The 12,473-nt window shown below is 40.8% G+C and overlaps 2 protein-coding genes across 7 annotated transcripts in view; one reads left to right on the top strand and one right to left on the bottom strand.

The window, feature by feature from the left end:
* Nucleotides 1–470: 470 nt before the first annotated feature.
* Nucleotides 471–1,831, bottom strand: LOC133649723 (uncharacterized). The gene is made up of 2 exons (XM_062046380.1): nucleotides 913–1,831; nucleotides 471–663 (listed from the first exon to the last, which is right to left on the bottom strand). Exons 1-2 carry the CDS (start codon nucleotides 1,780–1,782, stop codon nucleotides 640–642), a joined length of 894 nt encoding a protein of 297 aa, XP_061902364.1. The 5' UTR covers nucleotides 1,783–1,831; the 3' UTR covers nucleotides 471–639.
* A 9,835-nt stretch (nucleotides 1,832–11,666) lies between these two features.
* cchcr1 (coiled-coil alpha-helical rod protein 1) overlaps nucleotides 11,667–12,473 on the top strand; it is a 44,722-nt gene continuing 43,915 nt past the window's right edge. For 4 of the 6 annotated variants that reach the window (XR_009826244.1, XR_009826245.1, XM_062047937.1 and 1 more), the window contains exon 1: nucleotides 11,740–11,996. Coding sequence is in view for 3 of the 6 variants with exons in the window: in XM_062047937.1 (XP_061903921.1) it covers nucleotides 11,924–11,996 (73 nt within the window). In the remaining 3 variants the exon portion in view is untranslated. The other 2 variants (XM_062047938.1, XM_062047940.1) reach the window with 2 other exon arrangements.

The raw sequence follows: 12,473 nt of genomic DNA on the forward strand, positions 1-12,473 counted from the left end.
CGCAAATGGCAGAACAAAAGCTACTCAAATAGTGAAAGGTAAGTGTTGTTGGGTTTTTTTAGTAAGTAAGCAGCAAGCACAGTACAGTTAGTAGAACAACTGTGTTTTCATTACTGTGTATTTAGTATGTATGTAGTATATAAGGCTGTGCTTCTGGCTGCAAAGCATTGCACTTTCAAGTATAACAATGAGTAGATGAGTGTTATGTGTGTGTATATGTGTAAATAAATGAACACTGAAATTCAAGTATTTCTTTTATTTATATATATATATATATATATATATATATATATATATATATATATATATATATATATATATATATATATATATATATATATATATATATATATATCCGTTGTGGTGAATAAGGAGCTGAGCCGGAAGGCAAAGCTCTCGATTTACCGGTCGATCTACGTTCCCATCCTCACCTATGGTCATGTTATGTTATGTTATGTTATTTTCATTTATTATGCGCCCCCCAACCAACTGTTACATCAGCCCGGGGCGCAGCCCGACTGGAGAAACAAAAAAAAAAAAAAAAAAAAAAAAAAAAAAAAAAAAAAAAAACAGAAACAGAGACTGAGACACACAAAGGAATCTAAACTAAACATTTAAGACTCACAATGAAAACATAGATTAAAAGTCATCTGCGGTAAAAAGGTGGGGCGGTATAGCTCGGTTGGTAGAGTGGCCGTGCCAGCAACTTGAGGGTTGCAGGTTCAATTCCCGCTTCCGCCATCCTAGTCACTGCCGTTGTGTCCTTGGGCAAGACACTTTACCCACCTGCTCCCAGTGCCACCCACACTGGTTTAAATGTAACTTAGATATTGGGTTTCACAATGTAAAGCGCTTTGAGTCACTTGAGAAAAAGCGCTATATAAATGTAATTCACTTCACTTCACTAAAAAGGTGAGTTTTAAGCCGTGCTCTAAAAGAGTCCAGAGTGGTGGCGGACTTAATACTCAGGGGGAGCTTATTCCACAACCTAGGTGCCATCACTGAGAAAGCACGGTCTCCCCTTGTCACTAGGTTTGACCGTGGGACCTTCAGGGTCATCTGGTTGTCTGATCTAAGGCAACGACCCAGCCTGGAGCTGGTGGGTTGGTCCAGGAGATCTTTAATATAAGCTGGGGCGAGACCATTGAGCGCTTTGAAGACGAACATGACGATCTTAAATTTCACTCTACGCTTCACTGGGAGCCAGTGAAGGGAGGAGAGGATGGGAGAAATATGTTCCCTCATTTTTGCGCCTGTCACCAGCCTGGCAGCCGCATTTTGTACTAGCTGCATGCTATGGATGGTCTTGTTGGTGACCCCAGCATAAAGGGCATTGCAATAGTCCAGTCTAGAAAAAATAAGCATTAACACGACCCTCCGTAGGTCACTGGGGGAGAGGAAAGACTTGATCTTGGCTATGGTGCGTAGTTGGAAAAAACAGGATTTCACCACAGATTTCACTTGTTTGTCAAACTTGAGGTCTGGGTCGAATATGACCCCGAGGTTTTTGACATGGGGTTTTTCAAGAGTGGCCAAACTTCCCAAATTCTTTCTGATCTGACTGACCGAGGTGGAGTTGCCAAACAGAAGAATTTCACTCTTGGTGTCATTGAGCTGCAGGAAGCTTTGTGACATCCACTCCTTTATGTCCCGCAAGCAGTCTTTCAAAAGGTCCAGCCCAGAGGGATCATCTGTCTTGAGTGGAAGATAGATTTGAGTATCATCAGCGTAGCAGTGAAAGGAAATTTTATGGCGATGAATGACTTGGCTGAGGGGGAGCATGTAGATGGAGAACAGGATGGGACCCAGTATTGAGCCCTGGGGGACCCCACAGGTGAGGTTGACACAGGTTGTCATGAGCTTTGGGTCATGACCGAAAGGACAATATCACGGGTACAAGCGGCCAAAATGAGTTTCCTCCGCCGGGTGGCGGGGCTCTCCCTTAGAGATAGGGTGAGAAGCTCTGTCATCCGGGAGGAGCTCAAAGTAAAGCCGCTGCTCCTCCACACCGAGAGGAGCCAGATGAGGTGGTTCGGGCATCTGGTCAGGATGCCACCCAAACGCCTCCCTAGGGAGGTGTTTCGGGCACGTCCGACCGGTAGGAGGCCACGGGGAAGACCCAGGACACGTTTGGAAGACTGTCTCTCCAGGTTGGCCTGGGAACGCCTCGTGATCCCCCGGGAGGAGCTGGACGAAGTGGCTGGGGAGAGGGAAGTCTGGGCTTCCCTGCTTAGGCTGCTGCCCCCGCGACCCGACCTTGGATAAGCGGAAGAAGATGGATGGATGGATATACACTACCGTTCAAAAGTTTGGGGTCACCCAAACAATTTTGTGGAATAGCCTTCATTTCTAAGAACAAGAATAGACTGTCGAGTTTCAGATGAAAGTTCTCTTTTTCTGGCCATTTTGAGCGTTTAAATGACCCCACAAATGTGATGCCCCAGAAACTCAATCTGCTCAAAGGAAGGTCAGTTTTGTAGTTTCTGTAACGAGCTAAACTGTTTTCAGATGTGTGAACATGATTGCACAAGGGTTTTCTAATCATCGATTAGCCTTCTGAGCCAATGAGCAAACACATTGTACCATTAGAACACTGGAGTGATAGTTTCTGGAAATGGGCCTCTCAACACCTATGTAGATATTGCACCAAAAACCAGACATTTGCAGCTAGAATAGTCATTTACCACATTAGCAATGTATAGAGTGTATTTCTTTAAAGTTAAGACTAGTTTAAAGTTATCTTCATTGAAAAGTACAGTGTTTTTCCTTCAAAAATAAGGACATTTTAATGTGACCCCAAACTTTTGAACGGTAGTGTGTATATATATATATATATATATATATATATATATATATATATATATATATATATATATATATATATATATATATATATATATATATATATATATATATTTATATGAAATACTTGACTTGGTGAATTCTAGCTGTAAATATACTCCTCCCCTCTTAACCACGCCCCCCACTACCCCCACCTCCCGAAATCGGAGGTCTCAAGGTTGGCAAGTATGCTCTTCGTGAGCGATTTTCTTTTGGTGTAGTTAATTGTAGATTGTTTTTTTTTTATTAAATCCGTGTAGATTTTGCTATCACCTTTTTTCCCTCCCTCGGGAGTGATTTTCCGTTTATTGTTCTTCGCCCTGTGCTACGTTTCCTTTTTACTCTAGTGTGTCTAGTCTAGAGTTTATAGCCATTTGTTTATTCACTCTATCTGAAGAGAGTTCTCAGAAACTGTTGAATAAAAGCCTGCGTCAATCGTTTCCCGTCTGCAACTGAGTCCTCATTCTTGCCAAGTTAATAATAATAATAATAATAATATAAAGACTTGCATTGTAGAAAAAGCATTGTGGCCTGTATGAGCCCACATACATACAAAGTATGACAAATTTAGAAATAAACAATAGCCTGCTTACTGACATAATCTCTCGTCAATAATATTCTTCGGACAACGACGTAAAAGTTCCAATATGGAAGGAGAAATGACATCATATCCGGTGAGCCTTGCGAAACTATACATGATTGGTCGATGAAACGCTATCCAGAAACGGCCATTGGCCGTTCTTGTGTCATGACGGAAACGCCCAGGCCGCAGCTGGACCCTTCTCATGTTCTTCAGGCTTCTTCTCACAAAAAGCTTTCTTGAACGTGGCAAGGAAGAGAGCTTAACCCATATTCTTAGAGTTTGCAATAAATATGATGAAGAGAAGGCCATCATGTATGCATAGCTGTCACAAATTGGAAACAAGCACACTTTAGTAAAAAATATTCATAGCGGGGAACATGAAGAATCTTCCAATGACTGGACTATATAGTAAGATCTGGGCGATGAGATGGCAACTTGTCCAGGGTGTACCTCGCCTTCTGCCCAAATGCAGCTGTGATAGGCTCCAGCACCCCTGCGACCCCGAGACGGACAAGCGGAAAAAAATGGATGTATGGATGGGTGGCTAAAGAAAAGATCCGTGGAGGGCAGGCATATGCATAAGATGTGTCGAGCCTGCCGGAAAGCAAAGAAGAAGAAGCTTTATTGAATATCATTGTGTTACTTCAGTTTTGCTCGGTTAGAAGGCAGCTAATATTTTTCTAGCCACCTTTAGCTGCTGTTTTAGTCTTGAGGCATGTTGAAGTTGAGATAGTTGCATAGCATCGTTGTTTTAGGGGTTTGTATTAAAGCATTGGCCTAGTTAGCTAACATCATGTTTTCTTGTATTTTTGTGGCAAGTCGTTTCAGACATGAAGGGGTCATATTAATGTGCTTAATTGCGGTCCCCTCCAAGGTTTCTCATTGTCATCCCATTGGGTTGAGTTTTTTCTTGCCCTGATGTGGGATCTGAGCCGAGGATGTCGTTGTGGCTTGTGCATCCCTTTGAGACACTTGTGATTTAGGGCTATATAAGTAAACTTTATTGATTGATTGATTGACAAAGGCAGTTTCTAGTACATTATTACACTATCCAGAACATTGTAGAAGGGATGTAAAACTTTTATAAGTTCGGGCAAACAATTTCAAGACGAAACAGAATGGTTCTGAAATTAGTTCTGAAGTTATTTAGTTTTGACCTTATGTGTTTGTAGTAGTAGCTTTTGAGCGAATTTGGTCACATTCAGTTGAAAAAGTCTAACTGACATGCATTGAGTGTGCTGAACCTTTTATTTACCCATGCATTTCAGTTGATATGACCATGAAGACCACTTAAGGTTTTGTTTCTGTGCTTTTGTTTCACTGAGAGTATATGTTAAAGGTTTATTAGAACACATCTAATAAATCTTTAAATAGCGTAAGGGTGATTGTCCTCACACTGAGGATCGGTTCAGCTGTTTTTTTGTAACCCATTTTTCCCCACAAAATTTATTGCAGAAAAATAAAATGATTGATCGCCATTCGGTTTCTATTACCTTGTCATATGGCAGGGCTATTCAACTACATAATGAAGAGGGCCGCAGTTTCAAGAGCCCAAGGGCTCGGGGGCCGAACATTGAAATTTAAATGCTTCGCCTTTTGAGACTGCGTCTACCTAATTGCAAAGTAAACACATCAGCTTTCACACTGCACTGTCAAATTCATTATTCTGCCCTCGCTACTTACAACTTATTTATAAAGAAAAAAACATTTTTTTTGACTAATTTACTGTATACCATATCTGTGTTTATCATAGTAATTTACCGTTAGCAGAAAAAATCTCTTTAGTAAAATTAACGGACCCCACAATAACATACGGAATGTTTCATACATTGTGTATTTGTTACAGTGAATTCCTGGCAACTACAGCTGCCGGTATTTTACTGTGAATTCCTTGTTTTATGTAAACAGATTAACGATATGTCAATTTAAAAATTTTTTTTTACTGAAAGCAAAAACAGTTATTAACTGTAAAATTAACTGATTCAACATCAACATACCGTAATGTCAATCAATCAATCAATGTTTATTTATATAGCCCTAAATCACAAGTGTCTCAAAGGGCTGCACAAGCCACAAGCCTATATATCGTGGCTGTATTTTTGACAGTGAATTCCTGGCAACCACAGCTGCCAATATCTTACCATAAGTTCTGACGAGACATATATATATATATATATATATATATATATATATATATATATATATATATATATATATATATATATATATATATATATATATATATTAGGGCTGTGAATCTTTGGGTGTCCCACGATTCGATTCAATATCGATTGTTGGGGTCACGATTCGATTCAAAATCTTTTTTTTTTTTTCAATTCAACACGATTCTCGATTCAAAAACGATTTTTTCCCGATTCAAAACAATTCTCTATTCATTCAATACATAGGATTTCAGCAGGATATACCCCAGTCTGCTGACGTGCAAGCAGAGGAGTACATTTTTGTGAAAAGCTTTTATAATTGTAAAGGACAATGTTTTATCAACTGATTGCAATAATGTAAATTTGTTTTAACTATTAAATGAACCAAAAATATGACTTATTTTATCTTTGTGAAAATATTGGACACAGTGTGTTGTCAAGCTTATGAGATGCGATGCAAGTGTAAGCCACTGTGACACTATTGTTCATTTTTTTATGTTTTTATAAATGTCTAATGATAATGTCAATGAGGGATTTTTAATTACTGCTATGTTGAAATTGTAACTAATATTGATACTGTTGTTGATCGTTTTCATTTTTGTTTCACTACTTTTGGTTTGTTCTGTGTCGTGTTTGTGTCTCCTCTCAATTGCTCTGTTCATTGCAGTTCTGAGTGTTGCTGGGTCGGGTTTGGTTTTGGAATTGGATTGCATTGTTATGGTATTGCTGTGTATTGTTTTGTTGCATCGATTAATTAAAAACATTTAAAAATAAAATTACAAAAAATACTTTAAAAAATAATGAAATCAATTTTTTTTCGATTTTTTAAAAACGAAAATCGATTCTGAATCGCACAACGTGAGAATCGCGATTCGAATTCGAATCGATTTTTCCCACACCCCTAATATATATATATATCAGAGATGTCCGATAAATGCCTTAAAATGTAATATCGGAAATTATCGGTATCGGTTTCAAAAAGTAATATTAATGACTTTTTAAAACGCCGCTGTATAGAGCGGTACATATCCGGTAAAACACGGACGTAGGGAGAAGTACAGAGCAGTTGCGTCTCCCAGTCAGCAGCCGCTCCCCTCTCCCCTCTCTCCTCTCTCCTCTCTCCTCTCTCCTCTCCCCTCTCCCACACACAACACAGGAGTTGACGACTGCAGCATGAGAGGTTTACTGGTAATGCTTGATGACCTCATCAAACCGCCGCGAGCGGAGCATAACAACAACAAGAGTGTGTTGTTGTCGGTGCTGTAGCCGTGACTAACAAGCGAGCTCGCTCGATGACTGACTGACACCATGTCTATGGTTTGGGATTATGTTAAAGTGTGTCTAACGGATAAAAAACTGGCAATTTGCAATGACTGCAAAAAGTTGGTTATGCGAGGAGGAACCAAGACGTCTTCCTTTAATACGAGCAATTTGATCACCCACCTCTTCAAGAATCATAAGGAGATACACGATGAATACAAGCGGAAGATGGATAAAAAGAAAACACTGAAAAAAATAAGTACCACACTGTTGTCGCTTAAAGACTCCGCCGAGAAAAAACAAAAATACAACAAAAACCACCCTAAAGCGAAAGCCCACGCAATATGGCAAAAGCTACGGTGGAGTTTTGTGTGGATAGTCTGCCCTGCATGGCGCACACTTTGCAGCTTACAGTGAACGGAGAGGCCCTGTCTCAACACAGCATTTCAGAAGCTCTGGCTGACTGGTAGGCCACTTCAAGCACCCACCACTAACTTGCAGCACATTTGTGTTACTCATACGAATACATTAGAGCAGGTTAGATTGAACCCAGTTTATAATTTCCTGTTATACAGTATACCAGGCAGTCTTGCACTAAAGGAGGACTATATTATTGTGTACTTTATTACTCTAGTATACTGTGGACTGAAGCTGTGTGCCTTCATTGTTTTTGTAGCTGTTGTTTTGAGGCATGTTTAAAAAAAATAAAAAATAATGCACTTTGTGAAAGTCAAAGTATAGTATTTCCCATAGTTGTAGTGGGTATCAGGATTATCTCAGGGAGAGCATGTCCCAAATTTCAAGCTGCTGTTTTGAGGCATGTTAAAAAAAATAATGCACTTTGTGACTTCAATAATAAATATGTCAGTGCCATGTTGGCACTTTTTTCCATAACTTGAGTTGAAGTTGTTCTCTTATTTTGGTAAACCTTGTTACATTGTTTAATGCATCCAGCGGGGCATCACAACAAAATTTGGCATAATAATGTGTTAATTCCACGACAGTATATATCGGTATCGGTTGATATCGGAATCGGTAATATCGGAAGATGGGATATCGGCAAAAAAGCCATTATCGGATATCTCTTATATATATATACATATATATATATATAAAATCAGAACTTATGGTAAGATATTGGCAGCTGTGGTTGTCAGGAAAAAAATACAGCAACAACAAACAAACAATTTGAACAATATATTCAGTGGTACCTTGGTTTTCCCATGCCCCACGTTTTGTATCATTCGGTTTTCTGCTGAACATTTTTACCAGAAGTTTGCACCAGTTTTTGTATGCCGTCTCTGTTATCATACAGCGAAATAGGGTTGTTAATACTGATACCTTTTGAATTCCCATGATTCTTGACTCTTTTAATACCACAATAAAAAAAATGTTGAACCAATGTACTTTTAAATTCACTACTTATTGAAAGTCATTCTTCCCTAAAGCTTTCATTCAGTCCACATTCACGTAAATGGTGGTAAGCTATACATTTGTAGCCACAGCTGCCCTGGGGTATACTGACAGAAACATGGCTGCCAATGTTCCTCTACAGCAGTGGTCCCCAACCACCGGGCCGCACAAGAAATTAAAAAAAAATAAAAATATATATTATTATAATTTTTTATTTTTTATTAAATCAACATAAAAAACACAATATATACACTATAGATCAATACAGTCTGCAGGGATACAGTCCGTAAGCACACATGATTGTATTTCTTTATGAAAAAAAAAAAAAAAAAGAGATCTCCAAAACCCTCAAATCTAAACTCCAAACATCTCAGAACAAGCTAGTCAGGTTACTTCTAGACCTCCACCCCAGATCCCACCTCACTCCTACCCACTTCTCTAAAGTGGGCTGGCTCAAGGTGGAGGACAGAGTTAAACAACTTGCACTGAGCCTAGTCTATAAAATCCGCTACACCTCCCTGATACCGAAGTACATGTCAAACTACTTCCTTAACGTAAATGACCGCCATAACCACAACACCAGGGGGTGCTCCACTAACCACGTTAAACCCAGATTCCGAACTAACAAAGGTCTTAACTCATTCTCTTTCTATGCCACATCAATGTGGAATGCGCTCCCAACAGGTATAAAAGAAAGGGCATCTCTATCCTCCTTCAAAACCGCTATAAAAGTTCACCTCCAGGCAGCTACAACCCTAAACTAACACCCTCCCCGGATTGCTAATAATCAAATGTAAACAATCAAATGCAGATCCTTTTTCTTATGCCTTCTGAGCTCTCTCTCTCTCTCTCTCTCTCTCTCTCTCTCTCTCTCTCTCTCTCTCTCTCTCTCTCTCTCTCTCTCTATGTCCACTACTTGATGTCCATATCCCCCCCCCCCACCCCACCCCCCCACCCCACCCCCCCTCCACACTCCTGATTGTAAATAATGTAAATAATTCAATGTGATTATCTTGTGTGATGACTGTATTATGATGATAGTATATATGATAGTATATATCTGTATCATGAATCAATTTAAGTGGACCCCGACTTAAACAAGTTGAAAAACTTATTCGGGTGTTACCATTTAGTGGTCAATTGTACGGAATATGTACTTCACTGTGCAACCTACTAATAAAAGTCTCAATCAATCAATCAAAATCACAGGCCTTTGGAGAACTTCTATGAGACAAGCTCTACCAGCTCAGCGTGCCCGACTCCCTCTGCAGATGGATCAATGACTTCCTGACGGACCGAAGACAGCACGTGCGGCTGAGGAAGATTGTCTCGGACAGTCGGACCACGAACACTGGTACTGCTCAGTGCAGTGTACTTTACCCTTGGCTCTTCTCCCCGTATACAAACTGCTGCACCTCCAGTCACCAATTCGTAAAGCTGCTCAAGTTTGCGGATGAGACCACCCTCATCGGACTCATCTCGAATAGCGATGAGTCCGCCTACAGGAGAGAGGTGCACCGGCTGGCGTCCTGGTGCTGCCTCAACAACCTGGAGCTGAATGCCCAGAAGACAGTGGAGATGATCATGGACTTCCGGAAAGTCACAACCCCACCATCACCCCTCACCCTGATGGACTCTCCCACCCCCGTCTCCATCGTGGACTGCTTCCATTTCCTGGGCACCACCATCACCCAGGACCTCAAGTGGAAGCCGACCATCAGCTCCCTCATCAAGAAGGCCCAGCAGAGGATGTACTTCCTGCGGCAACTGTGGAAACTTAAGGTGCTGACCGAGATGCTGGTGCAGTTCTACTCGGCCATTATCGAGTCCATCCTCACCACCTCCATCACCGTGTGGTTCCCCGGTGCCACAGTCCGAGACAAGCATCGACTGTAGCGCATCGTACGTGCTGCTGAGAAGGTGATTGGCTGCAAGCTCCCATCCCTCCAGGACCTGTTCTCCTCCAGAACTTGGAGGCGTGTGGGTCGGATCACAGCTGACTCTTCTCACCCTGGACACAAACTATTCTCCATTCTGCCCTCAGGCAGGAGACTACGGTCCATCCAGACCCACACCTACCGCCACCTGAACAGTTTTTTCCCCTCGGCCATCAGACACATGAACAATAACAAGATCTGATAGCTCAGTTACAGCTCATTTTTATTACCTATTACCTTTTCTGTGTTATACGTGTTATGTTGCACGATTGTACCAAGAAAAATTCCTAGTTTGTGAACCCGTTCTCAAACAATGGCAATAAAACTATTCTGATTCTGATTCTGATTAAAGAAATAGTTATTCTTCTCTGGGTAAACTGTGTACCAAAAAATTTACCAATAATTGAATCCGCCTTTATACATTCAAGTTTCTTTCACTTGCCTCTTTGAACAATTACTTTGTTAGATTTTTTCTTACAGATAAATATTTGTATTCCATCCATCCATTTTCTACCGCTTGTCCCATTCGGAGTTACGGGGGTGGCTGGAGCCTATCCCAGTTGCATCTGGGCGGAAGGCAGTGTACACCCTGGACAAGGCGCCACCTCATAGCAGGGACAACATTCACACTCACATTCACACACTAGGGCCAATTTAGTGTTGCCAATCAACCTATCCCCGGGTGCATGTTTTTGGAGGTGGGAGGAGGCCAGAGTACCCGGAGGGAACCCACGCAGTCACAGGTATTCCGCCGTGCTGCCCTATATTTGTATTCTAGTATTATATTATGTGTGGCTTTCATATTTTTCAAGCACTATATTAAACAATATCAAAATTGACATAACTATTCATTGTACTATTTATTAATATTTTTTTCTGTTTTTGTAGTGAGAATGAAGATCTCAGAAACGAGACGGAAAGATAAGCTTCACTTTGTGAACATTGAACAAAGATGTTCAACAAAAATGGAAATGTCCATTTTTTGTCATATTCACAAATAACAAGTCCAGGTTTGAGAGGTCTAGGAACAGTAGGTTTTAGTAATCTGGTGTACATGTCTCAAAAAGAGATGCATGTGTATTTTTGCATTTACACAAATAGAATAAAGGTTTCACAAATCACAAACTGTGTTTTTATGAATCTTCAGGGTGTGTGGATACTCTATTTCAGATTTGAGAGGCTCAGGTAAGGTGGTTTCTAAACTGGACCTGTACTGTTTTGGTCTACAAGCCTAAAAAAGGGTTAAATGATATATCACGAGCCAGTCTTTTGGGCGCCACTTAGAAAGTAACAGTACCAGCGAGCAGGAGCAATGAAAAGAGTTGTACAAATGGTGCACAAGTTCACTCGTTGCTGTGTCAAAGCTTCATTCCAATATATTCTCAAATTACAATATTTCGGCTTATTTGTGAAGAGAGGTGATAAAAAACGTGAAACATTACCAGTAGGATATCTCCTGCAAGACTAAACTTAGGGTACACTAGGTATCGCATTCTTACCCACAATGCAACGCACTTGGTGGCGTTATTGAAGGTATCTTCCAAGTTCTCAAATATAATGTAGATTAGCGTTTGAGTAGCAGATAAGGTCAAAAGTAAGACAAGTAGTACTGCTAGTGTTAATGAATAACGTATCGATCAATACGTAATAACTAAGGCAAAAACATGCGACTCGTCTGAGAATCACCGCCATTGGATAACTTCTTCTTGTAATGTTACAGGCAACTGATGATGGACGGATATAACACTGGGAAAGAAAAACTAATCAAACCAACAGATTTCACCTCACCAGCAATTTCCAGTAAGTTATTCGACGTGCAGCATTGTGTTTAGTGTGGGGAGAAAGGGTTTAAGTGAGCGAACATGTTGAATAGAGAAACTGGAAATTGTGATGTGGGCAGCACGGTGGTAGAGGGGTTAGTGCGTCTGCCTCACAATACGAAGGTCCTTTGTCGTCCTGGGTCCAATCCCGGGCTCGGGATCTTTCTGTGTGGAGTTTGCATGTCCTCCCCGTGACTGTGTGGGTTCCTTCCGGCTTCCTTCTACCTCCAAAGACATGCACCTGGGGATAGGTTGATTGGCAACACTAAATTGGCCCTAGTGTGTGAATGTGAGTGTGAATGTTGTCTGTCTATCTGTGTTGGCCCTGCGATGAGGTGGCGACTTGTCCAGGGTGTACCCCGCCTTCAACTTAAGTTTAAGTTTAAGTTTAAGCTCAAGCTCAAGCATGTATTTTCAACAGCAATCTACTTGTGGCAGTGGGATTTGTTGCCACTTC

This window comes from Entelurus aequoreus, linkage group LG05 (genome assembly GCF_033978785.1).
Source record: "Entelurus aequoreus isolate RoL-2023_Sb linkage group LG05, RoL_Eaeq_v1.1, whole genome shotgun sequence".
NCBI classification, from domain to species: domain Eukaryota; kingdom Metazoa; phylum Chordata; class Actinopteri; order Syngnathiformes; family Syngnathidae; genus Entelurus; species Entelurus aequoreus.

What these genes read in the sequence shown, in the direction of transcription:
- LOC133649723 (XM_062046380.1), bottom strand. Translation starts at nt 1,782, where the DNA reads ATGCTCCCCCTCAGCCAAGTCATTCATCGCCATAAAATTTCCTTTCAC. An exon ending in GAGCACGGCTTAAAACTCAC is followed by an intron (nt 664 to 912) that starts CTTTTTAGTGAA and finishes ATACCGCCCCAC; the next exon opens with CTTTTTACCGCAGATGACTT.